Genomic DNA, 21,772 nt, shown 5'->3' on the forward strand with positions numbered 1-21,772 from the left:
TGACCTGCTGTGCTTTTCCAGCACCACACTCTTGACTGTGACTCTCCAGCATCTGCAATCCTGACTTTCTTCATCTTGTGTTGTTGACCAATTCACTGAATCTTTGGTCTGGCCATCCTGCCACAGCGTTCTAATGAATAGTAGCACATCCTTGGTCACAGTTTTTTGTTCTTGTAGAATTTGGTTGCCCTCTCTTGACATGCTGACCATTGTTTCTCCTCACCCCTATGAAATACTTCTTTTACACCATCGTAGGTCATCTGTTTCAGGCTCCTGTGGTGCTGACACCATTATGGAACCGATGTTTGTAGCCTCTGGCTTTTACATCTCTTCTGCACCCTGGTGGCTTCAGAGAGAAAGCACAGAGTACTTGCATGTTACTGTAGCAATAAGGTAGGCCTCACAAAGAGTTGAATGTACCAGAGAGCTAAGTTGTCATATTACAGAACAATTATAATAATTATATAATTATAATATATTATAATTTATTCTTGTTGAAATTGTACCCTTTATTTGAATCGCATAGTTGTGCTTCCTTTTAAATGAAAAGTGGAAGGTGGAGCGGGCATTATTAGGGGGAGGGTGATGTGGAGAGGATGGATTTCACTGACAACACTGAGGTAATCCTTCTTAAATATTTATTTAAAGAAATGCGAGCTACGCTTCCCAAAAAGTGCAATGTGAATCCAACGTTCAGGGAATGAGCTGAAAGGCTATCATCTCAATCTGTAGATAGATTAATTTTATGTTAAGATACTAGCAAAATAATCTGACAGCTGTGTACTAGCTTTATCTCTTGCATTTGTAGTACAAGTCCTTTAATCATCCCTTTACTTTAATACTAAGCCATTGAGTCATGTCCTTATAAAAGGGTGATGCCTCACTATTCTCCTGTCAGCAGTCAGATTATGCCAGCAATTGTACAAGTTTGTTTATTCAGTTACAATTTTTGGCTTCAGATCTGGAAAAATCCAGAGTTATTTTATTCCCAGAAATTTGAATATGGAATCAAAGAATCACACATAGGGAGGTCCTTCAGCCCATTATGTCTGTGATAGATTTTTGAAAGGATGATTCAAATGCTCACACTCCCATGATCTTTCCCTGCATCTCTGCATATTTATTTCCCTTCAGATTCCTTTTAGAAGTTACTGCTGAATCTGGCAGTGATTTCCAGATCATAAACCATTAAAACAAATATATAAACAGAGAGACGGAGAAAGACCAGCTGGAAGGTCTACTCAAGAAATGTTTTTTATGGCCACCAGACCATGTAAACTACATAACTGATGCATTGTTGCAAGTCACTCTGACTCATTCAATTCATCTATAACTGACAGGATGAAGGAGAACCTCACAGCTCTGCAGGAATGTTTCTTTCTCTTTCTCTCAGTCTATAGAAGACAAACGTCACATTACACTGTAAGACTCTGATAACTGCACTTATTAACACTTAAATGAACATGTTAAAAATGAGGAATAAAAGTTGTTTCACTGTTAGTGCTTAATTCAATTGGGCCTGTGCTGTCAGTGACAATCCTGATCTAGATTTTGTGCTTAGCTCTCTGGAGAAGAGCATTAACATTCTACTGAGAGTGAGCCATGGCTTAATGTTTCGTGTTTTCATTAATTTGAACAGGACCCAAGAGTTCACTGTAACTGGATGATTCCTAAAACTAAAGGGATAGTTGAATAGCATTTGCTAGAGCTAAAAATGTGTTGCTGGAAAAGCGCAGCAGGTCAGGCAGCATCCAAGGAGCAGGAGAATCGACGTTTCGGGCATGAGCCCTTCTTCAGGAGTTTAGCTTCCAACTATTCTTTTAACGCTGATCTGTAACTTGGTGTTATTGAAATGGAGTGCTACTGTGTAATGTACTGACGGCTTCCATTTGAACAGTGAATACTGCTTGAATTCCTAATCCAAAGCTTGGCTCACATTCCTGGTCAGTTATGTAGAAAAGGACAGATTGATTCATTGCCTTCTCAGCATACTAATTACATATATATAGGATTTGTTAAAGAATTCAGCCCATAGGCTTGTCAACCCTTCCAGGTTGACCTCCAGGATCAATCAATACTAGAGGTGTGGGTGGGGTGGTTCCAGGTAGAACGTCATGTGACAAAGCCTAAGGTCATGTAACAGAGGGTCAAGTGACACTAAGCAGAACTGGAGATTCTTTCCTAAGGGAGTTAGGCACATTCTGAGACATGGAACATAATAAATGGCGCCGTGATTATTAAGGTCACTGTTCTCCTTTCTGTGAGTGACTGTTGGAACTCTCAATCCCAGGCACATTGTTAATCTCTTGAGGGCATTTAGAGGTTAATTGTAGCTATTTGTAAGTTGCTGGCTCCTTGTCAGAGGAACTGAGCTTTAAATTCTGACGGTTGAGATTTTCCATCGTTCCAATGTGTCTGGAAGTTACTCATGGGGACCCTGGGGAATCCTCATTGTAGCAGATTCTGAAGGAATTGGCCGGGAAATTTAAGAATCCACTGGATAGTTCCTCTATGCCTAGAATCCTCCAGAAGTCTCCATTTAAATTGGAGACTTTGATGGGCTCAGACGAAATTAAGTAAATAGTTACTCAGGAAAAGTTGGACTATTAAACATGTAGTCTAACTCTTGACCTGATACTCCCCTCACTCCACACTGACCCTACCTCTCAGCAGTCTGGGTTGACACTTCCATCTCTTGCTTTCTTCCCCTCATCTCTGCCACTGGACCTGACTCTATCCTTCCCTCCCCCCAACCCAGGAAGCGCTGACCACACCTTCCATTCCGCTGCATCCATTTTACCCTTCCTCTGCCCTCCATCCCTTCCACTGCACCCAGTGTGGAATACCCTTTGTAACGGCATTGTAGATCGAGAAAGAAACTCACCAGCACCTTCTCAAGGGCAACCAGGGATGGCCCAGCCTGTGATGCATGAATAAAGAAAGAAAATATTCCTTGCCCACCAGACACCCTACTTAATTGGTATTCTATTTCATTGGCACTCTGGCACCTTTTTCAAGTGGCTCCCTACATATCTGGCACCTTAGCCTCACACTTGGCTTATGTACTTAACCTTTGATAGCAGTTAACAAAGTGCGTGTCTGTGATCCTAGAGCTTTACGTTTCAGGAAACAGCAGCTGATTGCTGTGAGAAAGGAGCATGGTTTGCTTTCTCCAGTTCTGCACAACTATCAGAATGCACGTCCGACTCTGTGTTTCTGACACGGTCCTGATCGGAACCTCCTCTCAGAAATGCAGAGCCTCTGGTTACCATTCCTCGGAAAATCCGGCTCTACTTTTCTTTTCTATCTCGGTTCAGATTGTGCAGGAGTGAGGTAGTGGAAATCTGGAACTCTTCCCCGAAAAGCTGCTGAGCTCCAGGGATCGTTGGACATATTTCAAACCGAGACAGACAAGATTTTGTGGGCTTGCAGTTTCAGGGTTCTGCAACCAAAGGGGATACGTGGCATTAATGTCGAGATGGAATGGTGAAACAGATTTCAGGCTGAGTGGTTTTGCCCTGCCTGTAGATTCCTATGGCGAGGTGTGATGTGTGCAGTGTGATTTGACACCTGATGTGTGCGTTATTAGAATTTACGTAATCAATTTAAATTTGATATTTTTGTTTTTAGCTTTGGATCCACAGACATCAAACAAATGCACAGTTCATCCATTAACGTGGATATTAAAAAGCCAAGTGCATTTGGCAACACAGGAAACACTCCCTCTACACCCAAGACAGCTGCAGGCAGCAATTGGACTCCAAGTTCGCCCAGCACAGGCGGTGGGAAACAGATAGCGGTTACATTCTCTATCCATAATCCCAGCAACACAACAGTCTCCACCTCTCCTGTTTCCCCCGCCAAAGGGGTATCTGGGACCGAAGCCAAAACGTTCCACTCCACACAGCAGAAGAGGGTGCTCAAACCAGCCGCAGAACTGTTGGCAGGAGTAAAGGATGGCATCCAGTCTCCAATAGACAAGAGCCCTGTCGCAGTGTCCCCCTTTGAGAAGGACACAAGGAGGCCACAGGGTTTTGGGAGTAGCCATCAACCTGCATTAGACCAGGTCACGGAGGAATCACCAGGGAGACAGAGCTGGGTCCAAGGCAAATCAGCCACTGAGACAGGTCAGTATGTCCCTGCACAAAATTCTACTGCCAAAAGCTGCACCTCAGCTAATACTGCTCTGCATTCATTACCTTTCATTATACCAGGAGTACAGATTATAACAGAAAGTCAATTTGATGATGGAGCTAATCTGCACATGAAAATTGGCATATTTTGGTAATATTTCTTAAAGCACAATGCCGACACCTTTGATCTTCAACAAGAGAATCATTGGGGAAGCTATTTATTAACAAATCTCATTTTCATACTTAAATCTCTCTCTTTCAATGAGTGCAGTTCAGCTTTTATAGGGTATGCCTGGCGTTTATTTTATAATTAAGCAGTGATAATTATGCTACACATTTTACTCAAAGCAATGCTATGTCACAGGATTAAAGGGAAAATTAGAGAGCCTGATTGCTTTTGTGTTATTACTCTTGTTGAATGAAGATCAGGTTGGTTACTAAGGAAACCTCAGTACCAGTTAAAAAGCTCAACAACGACACTGCATTTGTAGAGTACTTTAACATAGTAGAACCTCCTGAGGAGCGATTCTCAAACAAAATTTGACACCAAGCCACAAGAGGTACTGCAACAAAGGAGGAAGCATCTAAGGAGTGTCTTGAAGAAGAAAAGCATCGCGTTGATTTAAGGTGAAAAGTTAGACCAAGGAAGATTAAGGCATGAACACCAATGGTGGTGTGATTAAAGTTAAGGAGATACAAGATGATAGAGTTGGAAGGATGGGAAGACTGTACATTTAGAAGAGATTTCAGAGCTAAGGGGAGTGGAGGGCAAGGCCTAGAGAAAAGAGGAAAATTATAAAGCTTTGTTGACCTTTCTCATTCCATTCTGGCAAGATTTACTGGAATAGCAAGAGGTGACCCTGCAGATTGGTATTCTGCTGTTCAGTGAGATAATGGTTGCTGTGTATCTTAATTTCTTCACCATACCTTGGGTCCTTTATTCCTAAAAACCGGCTGAGTTGAGGATGATTGCCCTCGGCCTCAAAGCAGCATGTAACCAAGTATTACTTTAAGGGACTCTTAATAAACTGAACTTGATGGGAGTCATGAGAAAACTCTCAACTAGTTGAAGTCACGTTGAGCACAGAAGAAGATGGTTGTCATGTCGAAAACCAATTATAAAATCATGCAATGGTTATGGAGATCATTCAGCCCAATTTGATCATGCTGGCCCTCTGCAAGAGCATCGCAGTATGTCCTGCTCCCCTGCCATTTTGTAACAGCCCTGCAATGTTTTTCTCTTCAGATAATAGTCCAATTCTGTTTTCAAAACCTCCTTGATACTGCTGCCACCACACTGTCAGACAGGGCACGCCAGATCTTAAGCACCTGCTGTGCAAAAGAGTTTTGTTCATGAGCCATCTCAGCTCCAGGACATCTCTGCAGAAGTTTATCAGGGTACTGAAACCCTGGGCCCAACCATCTTCAGCTGCTTCATCAATGACCTTTCCTCTGTTGTAAGATCTGAAGCAGAGATGTTCACTGAACAATTCCCGACACCTGAGAGACTGAAGCAGCCCATATCCAAATGCAACAAGATCTGGTTGATATCCAGCTGAAAAATGTGTTGCTGGAAAAGCGCAGCAGGTCAGGCAGCATCCAAGGAGCAGGAGAATCGACGTTTCGGGCATAAGCCCTTCTTCAGGAATGAGGAGGGTGTGCCAAGCAGGCTAAGATAAAAGGTAGGGAGGAGGGACTTGGGGGAGGGGCGTTAGGAATGCGATAGGTGGAAGGAGGTTAAGGTGAGGGTGATAGGCCGGAGAGGGGTCGAGAAGAAGATTGCAGGTCAAGAAGGCGGTGCTGAGTCTGAGGGTTGGGTCTGAGATAAGGTGGGGGGAGGGGAAATGAGGAAGCTGGAGAAATCTGCATTCATCCCCTGTGGTTGGAGGGTTCCTAGGCGGAAGATGAGGCGTTCTTCTTCCAGACGTCATGTTGCCATGGTCTGGCGATGGAGGAGGCCAAGGACTTGCATGTCCTTGGCGGAGTGGAAGGGGGAGCTAAAGTGTTCAGCCACGGGGCGGTTGGGTTGGTTGTTGCCACTCCAGGTCCTTGGCCTCCTCCATCGCCAGACCATCATTAACATCCTTGATTTCTCCCTGTCATCATTATACCATTATGGATTACCATTGATCTGAAACTTAACTGGACCAGCCATATAAACATTGGCAACACAGCCGGTCAATACTTTTATTTCTGTGGTGAGTAATTCACCTACTTACTCCTCAAAGCCACAAAGTACTCTGCACTTGCTTGGATGCACATACTTTCAACAACACTCAAAGAAGTTTGACATCATCCAGGACAAAGAGACCTGTTTGATCTACATACCAAGCCATCACATTCAACACTTACTCCCTCCACCGCTCACTCACAGCTGCAGCAGCTTACCACCTACAGATGCATTCTTTCAGCTGTACTTTCCAACCCTGTGACCTCTACTACCAGAAGGATAAGGCAATAAAAGCGAGGGAACACCACCACCTGCAATTACCCTGTCAAGCCACGTAGCATCCTGATTTGTATCACTGGTCCTTTACTGTCGCTGGGTCAGAATCCTGGGATTCCCTTCCTTACACCAACGAGGACATACCTCTGTCTCATGAATTGCAGCAGTTTGTTAAGGTGGCTGAGCACCACCCCTTGAGGGTAATGAGGGATTCACAGTAAATGCTAGCCTTGCCCCCTGCTGCCGACATACCAAAAACACATTGAAAAATAAGTAACACATTTGGAATGTTCAATTGACCCAAGCCCTAGGTTTTGCAATGAGAAGAGAGTTGCAGTTTTCCTATATCCTTAGATAGAATAAATGATTCCTGGCAGTATCTGGAATTGTCCAGCTCTAATTTTGAAGTTCTAAGCAATCACCTGTACGTGAGGGAATACGAGACTCGTCCTCCCACCTGACTTCATAATTTAACTGTTTAATCTCAGTATCACTGGCGTATCTGGGTTGCACCCCACTCCCAGGTAGATATATCCTCCCTTGAGGTGCTGTATCCCAACTCAAAGCCATTGTCTAAATGGGGTGTTATCAAAGGTTTATATGACTCACCACTTTGTGTTTCTTCTGTGTTAGTTATTGATGGGATAATGTCTGACTATAAGAGTTCTGAAGAGACACTGGTTTAATTTTACAGGAAAGTCAGCAAGAGCAAAATTCTTTGAAAGCAACTACATTCCAGAAGATCCCAAGAAAAGCCAAGGTCATGGTGACTCTCCCACTACCCCTGAGAAGGTGAGAATGAGCGAATGAGAAGGAAGGAAATTCACTCCATAATAATATGAATAATGTTTTAAAAATTAGTTCATGGGATATGGGCATCGCTGGGTGGGCTAGGATTTATTGCCCATCCCTAATTGCCATTTTGGAGGGCATTTAAGAGTCCACCACATTACCGTGGGTCTGGAGTCACATATAAGCCAGACCAGATAAGGACAGCAAAATTTCTCCTCTGAAGGGCATTACTGAACCAGATGAGTTTTTACGATTGATAATGTTACACGGTCACATAGCTTTAATTTGAGATTTTTATTGAATATAAATGTTATTGTCTGTCATGGTGGGATTCAAACCCATCTCCTCAGAACATTGGCCTGGAGTTCTATATTACTGAGTCTGATTTGCTTACCACTACAGCACTGCATCCCCATAAAGAAGAAAATTGTCAGTAGAGCAAAGTAAAAGGCTAGTCACATATGGGTGAGGATGAGGATGGGAGGGAAAAGGAGGGATTTGTGGTGGGTGAAGCGTGTTTGTGTTAGTCCATGTGTGCACGGTCACTGTATTTAATCTTGTTGTCACATTAACAGTCCTTTTCATGTGATCTCAATGTTCACTCAGTCCTATCCACAGTCATTGTACACAGTGTGCATTCATTGGTTGACTGGTGCCCTGCAGTGTGCTCATCACCTTCCCTTCCCATTTAGGTTGTGTCAGGGAGACTGTCTGAGGACTTTCACTTTATCCTGATGACAGATTGCTTGCTACAGTATGTTCCTTTCACTGGCCTTGGTCTTATTCACAATAAAGCAAGACATTAGCCACGGGAGTCAACATAGATGATCAAGCAGCCAAGTCTGATTCACAGGCAACTGACCAGGGTGGAAGCAGCAGGAATGGGAAGAGAAATGTTTCCCTGGGAATGGGTTTTATTAATTCCTCCCTGAGAAGGCCAACATTAGTTCATTTGAGAAGATGCCGCTGAGTCTTTATTTGCAAAGAGATCTAGCTGACTGTGGGAACAAATTTGTTCACTTATCGTTTTTCCTGTTTGCATTTCATTTGAACTCTGCACTTCATGTTGCAGAGCACCTCCAGTCAGCGGATATCGGAAGAGGACATTCGAAATGAACTGCAGGATATCGGGAAGAAGCTGGACGCACTGGAACAGAAGGGGGTGGAGCTGGAGCCTCAGCTTCGGAGCTGTGAGGGAGGTGGGTGTCTGAGGCAGAGCAGAAACTGGGCTGTGTCACCCCTGCCCAAAGTTGGAAACAGAAGTTGATTCGATTTTTTTTGTGAGAGTATTAAGAGTTTAGATCCAGATCAATAATAGTAGAGTCGTGTGAGACATTAAATGAATACTTTGTACGAAAATTATTCTGGGAATGGTGGAGAACTGAAAGTCAAGTGCAAATGAGAAGCAGGGGATATTATCATTAATCAAGAAATAGTGCTGGAGTAATGAATGGGTATTAATGCCATCAAATGGCCAAATCCTAAAATTTTAAAAAAGGTAGCTGGAGGGATATTGGATGCATTGCCTTTGATCTTCCCTAGATTGTAGAACAGTGCCCATCAATTTGAAAGTAACATGTGCAATTCCATTACTCAGTAAGATAGAGAGAGAGAAGGACAGATAAAACTAGGGTCTGTGGCCTGGGGTTAAGTCGGAAGTTGGGCAGCACTGTACAGAAGCAGTGATTGCTCTAGTGACAGGAGGATGCTTACGAAAAGCTTTAAACATTCATTCATTGATAACTCACCACAATGTTTAAAAAATAAACTATTTTTCACTGTAGATAATAAACTGTAAAGAATTCCCTGACCATTGAAAGTATCAATAGCTGTAAATGTAAGCACTCAATACCTCTTGCTTGTGTAAATAAATGTTGTGAAATTGACTTAATCAGAAAGCTATAGCTGTCCATCAAGCAGGGGCTCAGGTGTTTCATCTAAGCAATAGATCCCTCAGCTCTCAGTCTCTTTCCTAGCGATTGCTGCATGGAGCGAACAATTCAAGTGATGGAATACAGGTCAGAAAGCCTCTGGGCCTACAGCTTGACCTGCTCCTCCTCGGTAGTTGCCAACCTCTCCACAGAGGAAACCATGTGCTTATGTGTCTGAAACATGGCAGAACTTAAGGCATGTATGCACTCCTCCATAGTCTGTGCAAAGCTGCTCATACCCAGGTAGATCTGCTATGTATTCTTCTATTTTGTCGCATGCCCAGCAGACAGCGTTCAATCATGAGCTGATGCCCAATAATACTTAATATCAGGAACCTCAGCATTCACAGGTTCCCTCAGCTGCTGTGATGTGGTTATGCTGTACTCACAGAACATAGCCATCTTTCTTAATGCAAGCCCCCCCACCGTCAGGGTGGGGACAGCTGAGCTGGTGGAGGGTGAGGAAGAGACAGGGCGTGGTACATCCTCTGGGGTCAGGTTTGCAAGCACCTGTAAAGGGGAACTAAAAGAATCATGTTGACATTCCACAGAATCTATGAGTACAACGCCATTCCTTCTGTGGTCCTGAGTGCCATAGTAGTGACACCACTCATTGTAGCTGCCTTATCACTCCAGCTTTACCTGCCTGTTCCCCAGCAGTCTGGAGGGATCTTCCTCAGCTGATGTGAGGACTTTGACATTGGGAATCCCTCTACCCATTATCAACCGTTCCTTCAGGTTATGTCAGATTGTAGGAGAAAGTGGCGGTTTAGCTGAGAACTTTTGTCTACATGCATCCCCATCATTCATTCAACAGCATCAGTGTGTTTGGTTCTATCTATCCATTCATTCTTGGGCCTGAAGTGTTGCACAGTCTTGATACTCATCGCCCCATCGCCCCCATTCCCCTGGATGAATTGAAGGAAGTCATTGATGGTTTTACAGGACCAGATGCAGCACCTTTGGTGGACCCAATGGTTGCCAACCTTCCCTGAGATCTCCATCCAGGCTGCCTTGGCCTACTCCTATCGCAGGAAGGGTCTGATTCACCACCATTTGTGAAGAGCACCTCCCACCCTGTCACATTGGGGAAAGTATTAAGGCAGGGATTAAACTGAAGCACCTGCACATGCTTCTATAAAAATCTCTGAAATTGAGCATGTCGCTACGGCTGACAATTGGGAAAGGAAAACATATGTCTGCCTTTGTCGCAAATGATTTCGGGTGTCAGAGTAAGGAAGTCTGAACATAGTTATATAGAGCGGTGTCATGTAGATTCCTGAGAGCAGTTCGGATCTCATAAGGAAGGATAAAGCAAACTTGAAGGTCCATGAGGATGATTCCTGAGATGAGGGGATTGTCCTATAAAGAGAAATTGATTAGATCAGGCTATTGTTTCATGTAATGTAGAACATTCTCAAAGTGCTTGAGGGGTTGGGTGCTGAAACAATGTTTCCTCAAGCTGGAGAGTCTAATAGGAAGAGTCACTGTGACTATCACTTTGAATACTGAAGGAATTCTGGGATATGGGGATTGGATAGTGGTCAGGTTGAGTTGGAGGTTAACCATGAATATGTTAAATGGTGGAACTAGCATGCAAAGCTGAATGGCCTACATTTGTTCCTATCCAAACTAAATATAGAAAATGGAAGAGCAAGCCAGTGGAAGTGAGGTATCATTGAGTCCAAACTATGACGATTGGGAATCTGAAAATAAATTGTGGGAAAGTTGAAGGTCACCAGTGATAAAAAGTGAGACTGCTTGGTCCCAGTCCTAGCCTCTCAGGCCCTGCTTTGAAGCCTATACAAATCAAACTCAAGTCAGTCATACATCCTCCTTGTCACCCAGCCTCTCTGATATTGTGCTGTTATTTTAAGCAGGTTAGTGAGACACCGACTGGAGTTGTTCTTAAGTAGAGATTAGTTACAGGATTGGCGGGGGGAGGTGGAGTTGTTGGAGAGGAGAGTTAGGAGGTAGGGGGAACCACAAATGGCTTCCTCTTTCATGATGCCAGATGTGCTGGGAGGGGATCATGAGCCAACAAGTGCCTTAGGCTTGAACGCTTTACTTTTTTTTGTGGGCTAGATGAGTTTTCTTTGTGTCTCACCACAAACCTAGAACCTCCCTTGACTCCCAAGTCTTCCTCATCCCTGTCTTGATTACCACTTTCTACCAGTTGCCACTTACATGACTCGGGATTTGTGATGCGTGGGTCCTCTTGCCACCCAAATTCCCAGTCTCGCCCCCTGCTGGTCACCAGGCAAGCAGGGTTTGGATGGTCCCCCTGGATCAAGAGTGAAGGGATCACAATATCAGATGTGGGGTTAGCTATTAAGGACAGAGATGAGGAGAACTTTCTTCCCTCTAACAGATGTGAATCTTTGGAATTTGCTCCCCATGAGTTCTACAGATGCTTAGTTGACAAATATATATATTCAAGACAGAGATCAGTAGATCTTTGGGCATTTAAGGAATCTCGGAATATTAAGATTGAGTGGAAAAGTGGAATTGATTTAATTGAATGGTGCTGATTAGAGGTACTGAGTCCAAATGTCACATTGCTACTTCTCTTATACACATTTCTTCACTATGGCACCTTGAAGGTGGACCAGGCTTGCTGGTCCCATTGACCAAGGTGAGCTGATGTCCTGTGTCATGCTATGTGCAGACTCCTAGTGGTCAGCCTGATGTGGAGCAGTGAACAAACAAGGCTGTGTGTGATTTGACAACAGTGTGCTTGAGGATTTCTGTTGATTGTCAGTTCACCTGATTCTAGAAACTCTCCATTTTTTTTCTTATATTGAACACAAACAGATGAAAACGAGGACGAGTTGATGGTGGAGTGGTTCAAACTAATCCATGAGAAACAGTTACTGATGAGACGAGAATCGGAGCTTGTTTACATGTGAGTAGTAAGTGGACAGGGGCAAGGGGGAGACTGGACCAAGGCAATTTCAATGCTACACATTGTAACTGGCACACTGCTTTCCTAACCCCCTCTCTGTCCCTGGCAAAACTCTCTTTTTCTCACTTCCAGGATTCTCTCAAGGTAAACTTTCAGGTTGAGTCAGTAGTTAGGAAGGCAAAAGCAATGATATTTCTCGAGGACTTGAATATAAAAGCAGGGATGTACTTCTGAGGCTCTGGTCAGGCCACATTTGGAGCATTGTGCACAGTTTTGGGCCCCATATCTCAGGAAGGATGTCCTGGTTCTGGAGTGTATTCAGACAAGACTCACGAGAATGGTCACAGGAATGAACAGCTTAACATCTGAGGAATGTTTGAGGACTCTGGGTCTATATTCGATGAAGTTTAGAAGGATGAGTGGGGATCTAATTGAGACTTACAGAATACTGAGTGGCTTGAACAGAGTGGATGTTGGGAAGATGTTTCCATTAGTAGGAGAGACTAGGACCTAAGGCACAGCCTTAGAATAAAGGGAAGACCTTTTAGAATGGAGAGAAGGAGAAACTTCTTCAGCCAGAGAGTGGGGAATCTATGTAATTCACTGCCACAGGATGCTGTGGAGGCCAGGTCATTGAATACATTTGAGACTGAGATAGACAGGTTCTTGATTGTAAAGAGGATCAAGGGTTACAGGGAGAAAGTAGGAGAATTGAGTTGAGAAACCGATCAGCCATGATTGAATGGTGGAGCAGACTCGATGGACTATATGGCCGAATTTCTGCTCCTATGTTTTGTGGTTTTATGGTCTTCTCAAGCTGCCTCAATCCTACCTTCATGACTTTCCAATCCTCCATTCCTTTTGACACTTGGAAAAATCAGGTCGCAGTTTTGCAACTAAACAAATTATAAGAGCAAGGCATTTGAACATGTGATAGGATGGAATAGAGTGGATTGAAACTGACATTGCAGTGGTTAATGGAACCAGGGTGTATAGAAGATGAAAGAAGAGGCAGGGATGGCGAACAGGAGAAAGCTTTCTGCACGAAGGATTGTGAGGCTATCGAGTGTACAGTTAAGTGTTTAGAGTGAGGACCAAGCCATTACTTAGAGCAGGTTTGATTGGTGGTTGAAGGAAAGGGTACGTACTGAGCAGAGACATTTGGGTTCGAATACTGGACAAATGGAAGATAAATGCTCCATGAACTGTATGGGCTGAATGTCCTGTTTCCATGTTTCAGTTCTGTATAATTCCCAAAGCATGCCCTTCAATGCTTTTTCTCCTCCATGTAAATTACTTGTTTGCTTTTTGGCCATCCACACAATATTGCTCAGTTCAGCTAGTCTCTGTATTACTCTTTGTGTGAAATAGCAAATGGAAGATCTCTTGCTTATTCATAAATATTTGCTAGAATGTTACAGCCAAAAGACCAGCTAGTCTACGCTGGTGTTTATGGAAACTGACGTGTGATCTTACAGAGGTTTGTAAACTCATGAGGGGCATGGATAGGGTGAACAGCCAAGGTCTTTTCCCTGGGGTGGGGGAGTTCAAAACTAGAGGGCATAGTTTCAAGGTGAGAGGGGAAAAGGGAGCTGAGGAGCAACTTGTTCACGCAGAGGGTGGTACGTGTATGGAACGAGCTACCAGGGGAAATGGTGGAGGCTGGTACAATTATAACATTTAAGAGGCATCTGGATGGGTATATGAATAGGAAGGGTTTAGGGGGATATAGGCCAAATGCTAGCAAATAGGACTAGATTAATTCAGGATATCTGGTCAACATGGACGAGTAGGACACAAGGGTCTGTTTCTGTGCTGTCTGACTTTTGACTGCACATGAGCTTGCTTCCAGCATAACTTGTCTAATCTAGTCATCATATCCTTCTTATCCTTTCCCCCTCCTACATTTACCTACGTTTCCTGTAGCTGCATTCCAGTTCCTCCCTATGTGAACAGTTGCCTGGATCCATCACCCAAGACTCACCTCTGTTGGGAATATGCCTGTTGCCTTTGAATTTTCTTACAACTTTCACTGTGAATCCAGGTATTGATTGGCACAAACACTATACCTTTGTTTTAATTGACAGATCAAAGCAACAGAATCTGGAGGACCATCAGGGTCAGATCCTGGAGGAGTTACGAGTGTTGATGGAAAAAGCAGGTCAGAGTAGAACCCATTGTTGGAAAGAATGCAATGTCTAAATCAAAGCAGGTTCAGAATACCTATAAAGACCACACTGTCGTTGATCTTCTACTTGGGATTGGGGGCGGGGTGGGGGTGGGTGGGTGGGTGTTGGTGTACGGGGTTGGGGGTGGATAGGGGGTGTGGACGCTCGCGCGCTTCTCCTTAATGGAGAGCAGACTTCATAAAAAACTCCGAGCCCCAAAGAAAATCAATGAACCGAATAATCAATTATCTGAACAAAATAGTGCCCGCCCATCTTGTTCGGATAATCGAGGTTCCTCTGTGTAGGTATTTCTTCTGTAACACGATAGTTGCGTTCTTGTACAACATTATAGAAAAATCGCGCTTTAGAAACAACGCTTAAAATGTTGGCGATGTATTCATGTTATAGCCAACACGCATTTTAAAAATAAATGCTTTAGAAACAGTGTCCCCAATTTATCAATCATGTTACAGCAAATTTGGCTTAATGGAATGCATGTTATAGCAGAGCGACCTACATACATAAGACCTTTTATTGTAATAAAATGTCCCAAGGCCTTTCACAGGAGTATGACTGAAGTAAAATTGATCCCAAGCCATGTATGGAATTATGAGGACAGCTGACCAAAAGTTTTCTGTGTTCCCATGTGTTGCCATTGCAGAAGACAGTAAAACCGAGCGAGATCGATTTCGTGAAAAGGAGCTGTTGGAAGAGCTACTAAGAACAGTGGAGGGCAGGAATGAAATCATTGATGGATTGGATGAAGACAGAGTGAGGTATGAGATGTGCAATCCAGTTTTACAACGTGGCTGTCTGATTTTCTGTGGAGAGATTGTTTAGTGAGGGGTGGGTGCTGGGGAGTGTCCAACATTTCCCTTTGTGCCATAATTGGGAAGAGCAGAAATATTAGCATCAAGAATAAGATCTGTTGCTATGGTGAATCTTCCACTTTGTAATTGATAACAATGCCACCACATCCCCAAACTATTCGAGCTCCAGAATGGTCTCTGATAGTATCTTGATCCTGACCTAGACTATTTAATCCAACAACCTTTTCTGTTATATATCACATTGCTCTTATTACCTTTGCAGTCAAAAAATTTCCAACTCCCTCAATTTGTCTTCTAAACTTTGTGTTTTGACCCTTCGCTATGATGTTGATTTTAGGGAATTCATGATCATGGTTACCTAATATAGGCAATTGATGATTTGTAGGTAAAAACAATGACTGCAGATGCTGGAAACCAGATTCTGGATTAGTGGTGCTGGAAGAGCACAGCAGTTCAGGCAGCATCCGAGGAACAGTAAAATTGTAGCAATTTCCTGATAGTTTACTGAGTTTGTTAAGAAGCAGCAATTTAGAGATGATGCATTAATTAATGATATTAGAGAAGTGACACATGTGACAATTGGGGATGGTCCACTGATCCCAGAGGATAAACAGGTTGTCAAGTGCGAAATGATTTGGTCTTGTTAAAGTGGTGGGGGCAGCATCCTGCTCTCTAGCCAAAGTATCAGAGAATTCTTCCCTTGGTCTTTCTCGATTTCTTCTGGTCCATCTTCCACCTGGAGAAGACAGCCAGGACAGCCCAATGAGAACTCCTCAATGAGAGCTCCCTGAAGAGACTGCCTTTCTGTCCCAAGCCTAATTGTTAGATCATATTTCTAGGGCCAGGAAGTTTATGTTGTGTCAATCAATTGTCTGAAGATTTTTGGCCTATGGCCATGGAACCACTACTCATTATGTCAGCTGACCACTGTCCCTTTTCCCATCTCCATTTGAAGTTTAGTTTTCATTCTAAGGCTGAAACCTCCTAATTTTCCAAAACAAAACCATGATACGAGAGTACGTTTACCACCAGGTAAATTGTTGATGCTAGTTCAATGCACGTTGTAACCTCTGTGTTTCTTCTTAATTCTCCCATTTCGTTTTCCTATGCTGGAAGTTTGGAAAGTTAATTGCTGCTGTAATAGCTGTTACATGAAATCCCATCCCACATAGACACTACGAATATTGTTTTTAAGGGACCCTAATTTCCAATAATGAGCAATTTGGATTCAACCTCATCTCATAATCAGCAAAGCTTACACAAGGATCAGGTGGAAATCTCATTGGTGCAACTGAAGAGCAAGTATACCTCAAGTGGTCTGAATGGCCTCCACTCTCATTGTAATGTCTCTATGATGTCAGCTGACCTTAAAGTCTTTCTTTCCTACTCCTCCCTCCCCACAAAGATTTAATACATCTTGAATCATCTCAAAGGTCTGTGTGTCAATACCAAGGCCAGGTTTACAAAGAGTGAACTGGATTACAGGGTACACTGCCCTCCAGGTTTTTGTCCCTCCTCACGATGAGACTTGGCTGCTTAGTGCCAATACTGAGCACATTTAAACTCCTCTTAATTCATGTGTTTGTATGAATGTTGACCGGGGAAAACAACTGGGGATCCTCCGAGAAACTGTCAGAGGAGAATTTCAAAGCTTCAAACTGCCAACTCAGAGACGAGAGGGTTTAGTCATCAATGAACGAACCACTTTAATAGAAGATTTGGTTTTGCCCAACAGTTTGAATTTTAGCTAAACTGTTCATGGCGTAGTATTTTGCACTGAACTCTGCTGTCCAATCACAGCAAACAGAGGAATAGTTAAGTGTGTGCCATCTGTCACCCTGTGTCTGCCATGTGGATGATTGCCATCCTGGCAATCTGTCGTACTGCCACTCACTGCTGCCTGCAAGTGCACAGCTGATCTAAAGAGAAATTCCCATGTGAAATAAACTCAGTGAATGCCCCCTTTTTAATTCTGTGGAAGCTTCATTGTATTGTCCATGGTGCCCATCTGCCTTGTATCTGGTTCCTGCTCTCATCGATTTCTTGCTAACATCACCGAGGAGCAACATTGAAGACTCCGTGCGTTGTCTGGAAGACATGGTGCCAGGAAAATTAAGTGGCTGCTTCCCTAACAACTTGTTTTATCAGGCAGCTTTAACATCATAACATGTACTTCCCAGGAATGTATTCAGGCAGAAATTGACATCAAGGAGCTATCAAAAGGGGTAACCAGGGGGTCAGTCAAACACATAGGCTTTAAAGAAGGAAGAGAGAGGCAGAGAAGTTTAGGGAGGAAACTCCAGAGTTTAGGGCCTGCACATCTGAAAGCACAACAGTAGTGGTGAATTGATTGTAAAAGGGATATGCATGATGTGAATAATTGGCTGAGTGCAGAGATTTCTGAAGGCAGTAGGGAGTTACAGAAATAGGGAGGGGCCAGACCATGCAAAGTCAACTCGAACACCCAGATGAGAATTTTAAAATAGTGTTGTCAGTCTGGAGGCCTTTTGTAGGTCATTGAATACAGGAGTGATGATGAACAGGACATGAGGTGTGTTACAACATAGGCACGAGAGTTAGGAATGTGCTAAAGTTTATAGATCGTCCAAAGTTGGAAAAATAAAATCTGTGGGCAACAAACCATTTCCCTTTCAGTTCACTACAGGCAACTCTCAATGGTATCGCAGGTCACTTCCTTTTAATTTGAATAATTTAGTTGATCATCCATGAGTGAATAAAATAAAAGTTATCTCTGTTTGTTTACTAGTGGTTACTCCTGGTGGCTATGGAAGGTACCTGGAAGAAAGAGAGGAGAAATTGCTTTCAAACCTTATTGATCACAGTCAGGGGCTTGGAGGTTCATGGCTGCCCTTTCAGCAGTATGGTGGTTGAGATTCACTCTCAGGAATGCTGCAGTGCACCACACCATGAGGATTGTGAGCTTGGTTTGTGCCCAGTGTTTTCTAGACTGTGAACTTCTGCTTTCAAATGTGATGAAAAGAAGAAGTTTGCATTCTCTTCAACTCAATAGTCAGCGACAGTCCGTGAGGAGCGAGATTTAGTCTTGATCGCTGAGGAGTTAAAAACCCACTGCACTGGGAAACAGTTTTACAGTCTAACTTCATTCAAAAGCTGCACAATTAATATTTCACTGCTGACTTGTGGGATGAACTAAGCCACACAATTTAAATATAGATATACTGATCAATTAGTTTAAGATGCAAGAATCTCGAATGTAGTTGCTAGTTTTACAAGCCACTGTAAAATTATTTTGGGAGCTGCTTATTATCTAACTATCAAATCAGTCTGGAGCTTTTGGAGAGACCAGCTCACATTGATTGACTGCTGCAATTGATTTGACTAAAAAGTGAACTATTAAATAGATTACTGTCAAATTGATGTAGAAATTGTGACAAATTGTTATTTACTTTTTAAGTAATCAGTATTGAATATTGAAACCTGCAATTATAATACACGACTGTAATCTATTTGCTTGTTCAGATTCAATAAGTTTGTTTGTCATTTAAAACATAAGATGAGATCTGTTAAAGGACACCAATGTAAATTAGCTGGCAATAGAACCGAGGTGACATAAGGATTTTATTTTCTTTACCTAGTTTGTTGTTGTGATCTGGAAAAGACTGTCTAAAAGGATGGTGGAGGCAGATTTAATAACTTTTAAAATTTAGTGTGTGTGTGTATATGTATATGCAGGGGATAAGGTTATGAGGCTTTGGGGAATGAAAGAGGAAGTGGCTTGAATTGGATAATTCATTCATGCCTTCTTCCTCTGCTGAGAGAGTCTATGAAAAGGTGGTGGCGTTGGTTAAATCTAGCAGCAAAATGGAATGCAAAAAAACGTTATCTAATCATTATCCTGGGTTTGCAATAAAATTGAATGGGATTGAAGATAGACGCAAAACTATATGGAAACACAGAGGCTAGGAGGAAGAGTAGGCCATTCAGTCCTTCTAACCCTTTTCTGCCATTGAACAAAATCATGGCCAATGCTCCATCTCAATGCAATTTTATCTCTTTCTACCCATAGCCCTTGATGCCCTTAGAATCTTGAAATGTATCCAGCTCATTCTTGAATATATGTAGTGACTTGCCCTCCACAGCCTTCTGGGGTAGAGAATACCATAGGTTCACTACCCTTTCTGGGAAGAAACCTTTCCTCATCTCAGTCTTAAATGGTCTACTCTGCAGCTAGTCTGTCAAGCCCTGTTGGAATTTTATGTTTCAATGATATCGCCTCTCATCCCTACAAACTGTAATTAACACAGGCCAGTTGAATCAATCTCTCCTCATAGGATAGTGCCTCACTCTATGGAAGGATATTCTTTCTGAGGCAGGGGGACCAAAGCTGCACTCAGTGCTCCAGGTATGGTCTCACCAAAGCCCTGTATAACTGCAGAGAGATAGCGTTACTTCTGAACTCCAATCCCCAGTGGAGGCCAGAATACCATTAACTTTCTTAACTGCTTGCCATAACTGCTACTGGTTTACAAGGTCACTGAGATCCCTTTGCACATCCACATTTCCCTATTTATCAGTTTTAAATTATACCCTGTCTTTCTGTTTTCACATTGAGCCACACTGTACTGCACCTGCCGTGTGTTTCCCCATTCACTCACCTTGTCGAAACCACCTTGATGCCTCCTTGGATCATCCACACAACTCAGAATCCTGCCTAGTTATATTTGGTTCCGTCATCCAGGTCATTTATTTACATATGTACCCAAGCACCCATCCTGTGGTGCCACACTAATCATTGCCTGCCACTTGGAAGAAGACCCATAAATGGTGCTACATGTCATCTGAGTGTGAAGGTACACCCAAGGATCTGAGAATGATCGACAAAACAGAAGAGGCAGAAAGAGGAATGCTAGAGGAACATTGTCAGGTAAACATTGACATAGAAGGAAGTGAGGACTGCAGATGCTCGAGATCAGAGTCGAAAAGTGTTGGCACTGGAAAAGCATAGCAGGTCAGGCAGCATCCAAGGAGCAGGAGAGTCGATGCTTTGGGCATCACATGAAGGGCTTATGCCTGAAATATCAACCCTTCTGCTCCTCAGATGCTGCCTAAACATTGACACAGAGCCAAGTAGGGAGAAGCCATGGCAGGCAACCAGAAATGTTGGTCAAAGTAATAGGTTTTGTTGATAAGCCAGACTAACTCTATGACATATTCTTCCATTACAGAGAAATGGAAGAAGACCAGATGATGGAAGCCATGATTAAAAGGATGGGTAGGAATAAAAACTTTTTAATCAATTAAAAAAAAACTAAAGAAGTACTGTATTTCAATACTCTTCTGCTTTCAATATTTTCACTAATGTCCTTTCGGGAAGGAAACTGCCATCCTTACCTGGTGTGACCTACATGTCACTGTAGACCTGCAGCAATGTGGTTGTCACTTAACTTCCCTTTGGGCAATAAGAAGTGGGCAATAAATGCTGACCTGGCTAACAACACCCTCATCCTGTGAATGAATTAAAAACAATCTCCTCTTCCCCACTTTCCAAACCTCTTTCCTTCTTATTCCTACCCTCTCTCCCTTTCACCCCTTCTCTCCTTCCTACCCTTTTTACCCCTCTGGAAACCATATCCCTTTGGTTTTCAAATCCTCTTTTCTCTTTGCCCCATTCCCCCTTCTCTCCATTTCATCTTCTCCCTCCCTGTCCCACCACTTCTCACTCTGTCTGTTTCTTTCCTCACTGACAGATATGAATAAGGACACAGAACAAGACTTGAAGAAGAGGAACAAATTCAATCCACTTAAGTTTCTGAAGGGATTTGCAGCCAAACCAAAGGGAAAATAACTGTGTGCTGGTGTCTTCAGAAATGGCCACATACTCGTGACTTTTCTCAGTGCCAAGCTGCTATTGACTGAGCTGCTACTGTCGCAAACTTGTAATCAAAGGCAACTCTCTCAAATGCTTATGTGGCATTAACCTTGTTCTCTGAATAAAGGAAGCTCTTTGTGCTGGGCTTATGCAGCAGGATGTTTCCTGTTACTATGGAACTCTGTGGCAAAAAAACGACCAGCAGTAACAAAATCCCCAACTTTGCTAATGTGCTTGGAAAGATGAGGAGTGAACCAGCGTTGGGTGGGTGTCGTCCTCCTCTAAGCTCCAAAGGTTTGGACATAACCTTTACTTTATAAAGGGAGATGCGGCCATGTCATTGGATGGTGTCTACAACAACAAAGATTTTCAATTATATAGCATCTGTCGCACAGCAGAGCTTTCTGACAGTGCTTTACTGGAACATTGCCAGGCAAAAGTTGACACAGAGCCAAGTAAGGAAAAGCCATGGCAGGTGACCAGAAATGTTGGTCAAAGTAATAGGTTTTGAGGATGAGCCAGAGGTGGGGAGATTTAGAAAGTGAATTCCAGAGTTTAGAGTCTACGCAGCGGCAGTCACGACCATGTTGAGTTGGAGGAGGGCCTTGTTTAATGTTCAGACACCTCAATATCCTGTCTCAACCCAAAGAATTGACGGGGAAAGCCCAAGAGCATTAAGTTTGTAAGAATGAATGGATATGATGCTCAGTGATCTA

General features: G+C 43.1%; 1 protein-coding gene across 1 annotated transcript in view; it reads left to right on the forward strand.

Moving 5' to 3' along the window:
• micall2a (mical-like 2a) overlaps window positions 1–21,201 on the forward strand; it is a 95,151-nt gene extending 73,950 nt beyond the window's left edge. The window contains exons 8-15 of the mRNA XM_043711848.1: window positions 3,631–4,127; window positions 7,274–7,371; window positions 8,444–8,570; window positions 12,117–12,207; window positions 14,295–14,368; window positions 15,037–15,151; window positions 20,413–20,459; window positions 20,935–21,201. Coding sequence (XP_043567783.1) covers window positions 3,631–4,127; window positions 7,274–7,371; window positions 8,444–8,570; window positions 12,117–12,207; window positions 14,295–14,368; window positions 15,037–15,151; window positions 20,413–20,459; window positions 20,935–21,032 — 1,147 coding nt within the window. The 3' untranslated portion in view covers window positions 21,033–21,201. The remainder of the gene's footprint in view (window positions 1–3,630; window positions 4,128–7,273; window positions 7,372–8,443; window positions 8,571–12,116; window positions 12,208–14,294; window positions 14,369–15,036; window positions 15,152–20,412; window positions 20,460–20,934) is intronic.
• Window positions 21,202–21,772: the final 571 nt, after the last annotated feature.

The sequence above is a fragment of the Chiloscyllium plagiosum genome, chromosome 21 (assembly GCF_004010195.1).
Source record: "Chiloscyllium plagiosum isolate BGI_BamShark_2017 chromosome 21, ASM401019v2, whole genome shotgun sequence".
Taxonomy (NCBI): Eukaryota; Metazoa; Chordata; class Chondrichthyes; order Orectolobiformes; family Hemiscylliidae; genus Chiloscyllium; species Chiloscyllium plagiosum.